A 5688-nucleotide genomic window follows, 5' to 3' on the forward strand; every position below is an offset into this window, starting at 1 on the left:
AGTACAATAAAAATAATTAAACATCTTACATATTAAAGAAAGTCAATTTTATCTATTTGTATGTATGTATATATCTATAAGTTCATCTAAAAATGCTAACTAATTCATATCTCATTTAAGTGTCTTAACAAATATTAAAGATAAAATAAAACATTCAAGATTAAGACCAAAAATAATATCAAATGTTGATACAAAAATTAATATTCAATGGGCTATAACTATTTAATTTTTTTTTATTTTTTGCTTTGAAAGAAACCCATGATGTCATGTTGTTTTTTCAAATTAATATTGTAACGTTATTTTTAAAAAAAACCCTTTATTATAATTAATTTCTTCCTTTTTTCAATATTTAGAATCCTATTTTATTTAATAAAGTAAATAAATAAATAAATAAACTCTAATGCTACTATACATGTATGTGCGTAAATACCATATACATATGTGTGTAAATACACAATGCACAAAACTGGATCCACGGTTATAACCAACACGGTCATGTCCTACGACCGCGGAGCCAGAGGACCTCTAAAACCGAGAAGCAGAGCATCCTGGTCGGCGAGCGCGTTGGGGAGGCACGAGGAGAGGGAGCCAGCAACAACAGCTCGGCGATGGAATCGTTCACGCTGTGGACCGGTACACAATCCCCACAATCCCCCCTTACGCACTGCACTGCACTCACTGATCGATCCAGCAGCAACCTCATCGATCTTCATTCACATTGCACAGGAGCTCTGTGCCGAATGGATCGCACTGAACCTACCACCCTCGGATGTTGTTGTTGATCAATATGGGGCCACCTAGAGCTCGTGGTGGAATTTGTGGGGATCGGGTGGGCCAGACCATATTGTGATCGCATCGATCGCATCGCTTCTAGCAACCATACGACGCTAGTTTAGCCTCTCTGGGGGCTGCCTACACGGGGTTATTTGTGGATTCAGGAAACGTGGGTTGCATGTGAGGTGAGGAGAGAGGGAGCGAGTGATGGTGGACAGTGGGCAACAGAGCTATGGCCGGCACCGTGTTCTCATGGTCTCGGACTTCTTCTACCCTAACTTCGGCGGGGTGGAGAATCACATCTATTACCTCTCTCAATGTCTGTTGCAGCGTGGGCACAAGGTTAGGGTTTCCAGGGGTTTAGCTGAACTCCCATTTTGATGACATTGCTATGATTTTTGTTTGTTTGTTTGTTTGTTTTTGTGGGTGTAGGTGTTATTAAATGGCATATAGTGGCATTCATGAGAATATTAAATGAACGGATAGTAACGAGCAAAGTCTTTCTTAGTGTTCTTTTTTCCTTTTTTTTCTTTTTTTTTTCTTTCTTTTGTTGCTAAGATCAACAAAGATTGTGCCCCGCAGGTGGTTGTTGCAACACACGCATATGGGCGTAGGAGTGGTGTTCGATATATGACCAACGGGCTGAAAGTGTACTACATCCCTCGCCTTCCTTTCATTCAACAAAACGTGCTTCCAACTCTTTCTGGCTCTCTACCAATTATCCGAACTATACTTGTGCGAGAGGGCATCACATTAGTTCATGGCCATCAAGCCTTTTCAACATTGTGCCATGAATCTCTTCTGCACGCGCGGACTATGGGGCTTCGGGTTGTTTTCACAGACCACTCCCTATATGGCTTCGCGGACCTGGGAAGTATCCATATGAACAAGGTGCTCCGCTTCCTACATACCATCTCATGTCGAACTATTTAAGCATGTGAGCATGTGTCGTTGTTGGAAAGTGGCGTGGTCGTGCAGATTTTACTCTGATGCTTGTGGCAATTTTCTCGGTATTTTTTTTACTTACTACAGTATCGTTGTCTCAGGTTCTCCAATTCACTCTCGCAGATGTTCACCAAGCTATCTGTGTCTCTCACACCAGCAAGGAAAATACTGTGCTCCGCTCCGGACTTAACCCTGAGAAGGTGTTTGTCATCCCAAATGCTGTAGACACGGCTATGTTCCGGCCTGATCCAGAGGCATGTCCCAGTATCAAGGATCAAGTTATTATCGTGGTCATTAGTCGTCTTGTATATCGAAAAGGGGCGGACTTGCTGGTGGAAGTCATTCCTGAGGTCTGCAGACTCTTTCCAAAAGTAAGTTTCTGTGTACGTCTCTCCAATTCTTATGCTTTTGATTTTCATGATTCCAAGCCGTAGATTGGGAGATTATGTTGTCGAGGTCCTCCGATTAATTTGGGCTTTTTGGTCTTGAACTTTCTGCAGTAACTCTATCAAGTAGAAAATACTTGGTGTCAACAGTTTTGTTCACTGCTTAGAGAATGCTAAGAATCCCCAGGCTGCATGTTCTTTTCAGGTGAGGTTTATAGTGGGTGGTGATGGGCCCAAGAGGGTGCGTCTGGAAGAGATGAGAGAAAAACATGGCCTTCAAGACCGTGTTGAGATGCTGGGATCTGTGCCACATGCCGAAGTCCGGTCCGTCTTAGTTCGTGGACACATTTTCCTCAATAGGTACGCTGAAGATGCAGGGATCGCTCATGTTAAGCACAAAACCTAGAGGATCAAACAAGAAATCCTTGTTTAGGAAGTTGTATTTGATCAAGCTTGCTGAGTTAATGTTATACCTCAAGTAGTGTGGGTTCCTTTATCTTCATTTCGCGTATCATAAGTTTGGGTACGTCGTGACAGCTCGCTGACAGAGGCATTCTGCATTGCAATATTAGAAGCAGCCAGTTGCGGGCTCCTGACTGTGAGCACACGTGTGGGTGGTGTTCCCGAGGTATGTATGACCTTCACTTTTGAGTAACTTGTGTGCTTAATATTCTTTGACTTTAATATGGCCAGGTTAAAGCTTTTTTAGTTGTTTGTCAGCCTGTTCTGTGGTTGTAAGCGCAATGGTTTGTTCAAGTAGTTTTTGCAAGGAAAGAAGTTCCTCATTCCTTTAATCATATAAGCTTCACCTGTTGGCAGGTGCTGCCTGATGATATGATCGTTCTTGCTCCACCTGTACCAGCCGAGATGGTAGTTGCTATTGGTCAAGCGATCAAGCTTTTGCCGCAAGTAGATCCATTCTCCATGCACAACAGAGTAAAACTTTCTGACCTAGCACCTCTTGTGTTGTTTGCGTGACTTGTATTTTTAGCAGTGAGGTGGGTTTTTAGTGAAAAGGATTAGGCCGCTAGCTTTGTTAAGTGCTCTCGAGCAAACAACATTTCCTGAGAAAAATTTGGGTCACTCTGTATGTAAAATTGTGGTTGGTTCAATATATGTTGCTATCTCTCTCTTGTTTGATCTCTTTAACCTACACCACCTCTAAGGTCTATCGCAAGTGTCAACCAATGTTAGTATGAGATTTACTGCCCCGCACATTCATAACATAGTCAATAAATATGACATGCATAGTTTATTACACGGCTAATAATATTTACAACGCAATTGAATGTTTATCAATTTTCACGTAAGCACTGATTTTATTGCAGATGAAGAATCTGTATAGCTGGATGGACGTTGCCAAGCGTACAGAAGTTGTGTATGACCAAGCTTTGAGGTCTGAGGACGACGATTTGCTGCTTCGTCTCGGACGGTATGTTATGATGCATTGCACATTATTGAGGACGGTGGGAGTTCATGCATGCATTTCGCAGTCTTTTGCCTCATCACATACATTATTTGCGCCCCATCCATTATCTACTAATCGAATGTTAATAACTTGTGAGTGATATTTGCATCGTCAGATACTACGCTTGTGGCCCTTGGGCAGGAAAATTGTTCTGTTTGGTGGCAGTCGTCAACTACATCGTCTGGTGCTTCCTTGAGTGGCAACAGGTACCCTGCTTCTATCCACTCGTCCATGCAAGTTACATGTTTCTTTTATCCCTTCTGAAGTAAAGTTTGAAAACTCTAGCATGTAAAGGAATAGCAAGTCTCCGTCTGCGTCAACTTACTTTCTTTCACTTGTCGTGTACTTTGCAGCCTGCAAAAGAAATGGAAATTACTCCAGATTTACCGCCACCTCAAGCATTTGTTGACAAACTAGATTAGTTCCGAGCTAGACAGTCCTTGATTCTTAAGTCTCCTCTATTGGGGTTCCAATTTCCATTTTTCACAATTTCAGCCGATTTTCGTTAGCATAGTGCGTCTATCTTTGCACAACAAGCTTTGTGTGTAAATTATTAATGTTCCTCGTTGGGCGGTTATTGTCTGACTGATTTTCAGAATGCCTACTCCTGTGTTTTTATCAGACTGCGTGCAACTGTCTGGTGCTGAATCTGCCCAATCGATTATTTTACATAATTTGATATTAATCTTCGAATTCTGGCCCCTAATCATCAAGGAGTTGTTTTATTTCACCGTCTCTAGAGTGCAATTAAAAACAGATAAGTCTTTCCGTAACAACTAAACGTGTTTAATGTCGTAAAAATATTAGCATATTCCCGGCTCTCATTGTGTTGATTTGAAGATTTCGTTTTGGTGTAATTTAAACAATACAATTTCATCGCTTTGTCAGCCATCAAATTAAAGTACACGAAAGTGAGAAAACGTCACTGATCGTCTGGAAGAGGTAAAGCCCTCTTTGATATTGAAAAGGTGGACGCAATACGTGTTATGGGTATAGACCAAGCTATGAATATGGAACGCATGGATGTAGACAAGGAACTGAACACCACATGGACAAAAACCTCATTAAGATTGAAGGGAACAAGAGTGTACACAGATGTTTGTTTGCACAGATAATTGAAAGATCTGCTTAAAAGCGTGTGGGCTTTCGCCCTTTTCTTTATTTCAACCCAGGTTTCCAGTAAAACCAGAGCCAAAGAATTGAATCTGAAAAATACGATATCGAAGGGGCTGTAAGGTGTGCTAGAATTACAGCATACGAGCACTTGGTACTTCTTCCAAGTAGCTAAGGAGAACACAATCAGGCCACTCAAGGTAACAACCGATCGCAACAAAATTTGACGAAGAATCATATACAGTTGCACTTCAAAAGTGACGTAGCTTCATCTCTTCTATACACGCACCTGCACAGGCATTTCCAAACATTAGTCCTCTACATAAATTAATCAGTAAAAGCAAAGTAAAAGAACCTTCACACTCTTCATACAACCCCAAAAAGGAATAATTAGTCCTGAAACCCTCAGAGAACGTTGCAAAGAGTTTTTCAGCGACGAGGCAAAAGCAGCTGAATTTCAAAATAGACAGTCAATCTGTACATCAGAGGATTAGAAACGGGAAAAAGACTGACGAAACAACGTGCTACAATCAACATCGGAAACAAACGACACATATTGTAGATGTGGAACGAAAGGGTAGAAATTAACTTTGCAAGGACACCTGTGGGCACATGGAATTGTTTATCAAAGAATCAGCAAAAATATGGGTAAAACTATTTATCACCAAATCTAGACCTACAGATACGCCCACCCAGATTCCTGATCTGGTACACCTCAGGGTACCAGAAAAAAACCAAAACAAGCTTGACGACGCCACCAAAAATTACTGTGCTTTTGAGAACGAGAAAATAGGATAATGAGCCCAAATAAGCGCGCCAAGTCCTTTCCCGGTGTTCACGTCGTCATCACTATCTCAACCGTGGAGAGACTGACTCATTACAAAGTGACGCGACCTACATCTAAAGAAAGTCCAATCCAGTAGTCGACGCAAATGTAAACTTTCACTTCAAGCTCAATCTCATGACGACACAAGAATGATAGCTGGGGCGGACGCCACATCA

General features: G+C 41.6%; 1 protein-coding gene across 2 annotated transcripts; it reads left to right on the plus strand.

Moving 5' to 3' along the window:
- Positions 1-567: 567 nt before the first annotated feature.
- Positions 568-4194, plus strand: LOC112293829 (phosphatidylinositol N-acetylglucosaminyltransferase subunit A). Of its 2 annotated transcripts, none has more exons than XM_024543712.3 (9): positions 568-1116; positions 1357-1665; positions 1821-2090; positions 2311-2465; positions 2643-2733; positions 2925-3041; positions 3434-3537; positions 3689-3779; positions 3927-4194. In XM_024543712.3, exons 1-9 carry the CDS (start codon positions 982-984, stop codon positions 3993-3995), a joined length of 1341 nt encoding a protein of 446 aa, XP_024399480.1. In that variant the 5' UTR covers positions 568-981; the 3' UTR covers positions 3996-4194. The 2 variants fall into 2 exon arrangements, with proteins under 2 accessions (XP_024399480.1, XP_090112942.1); XM_090256816.1 differs by having other exon boundaries at positions 619-1116; positions 2293-2465.
- Positions 4195-5688: the final 1494 nt, after the last annotated feature.

The sequence above is a fragment of the Physcomitrium patens genome, chromosome 16, assembly GCF_059467195.1.
Source record: "Physcomitrium patens ecotype Gransden chromosome 16, ASM5946719v1, whole genome shotgun sequence".
Taxonomy (NCBI): Eukaryota; Viridiplantae; Streptophyta; class Bryopsida; order Funariales; family Funariaceae; genus Physcomitrium; species Physcomitrium patens.

Excerpts from the sequence above, each read along its gene's own strand:
- LOC112293829 (XM_090256816.1), top strand. The coding sequence starts at position 982 with ATGGTGGACAGTGGGCAACAGAGCTATGGCCGGCACCGTGTTCTCATG. Across the intron at positions 3,042-3,433 it reads CATTCTCCATGCACAACAGA|ATGAAGAATCTGTATAGCTG; the intron begins GTAAAACTTTCT and ends ATTTTATTGCAG. Across the intron at positions 3,538-3,688 it reads TTGCTGCTTCGTCTCGGACG|ATACTACGCTTGTGGCCCTT; the intron begins GTATGTTATGAT and ends TTGCATCGTCAG.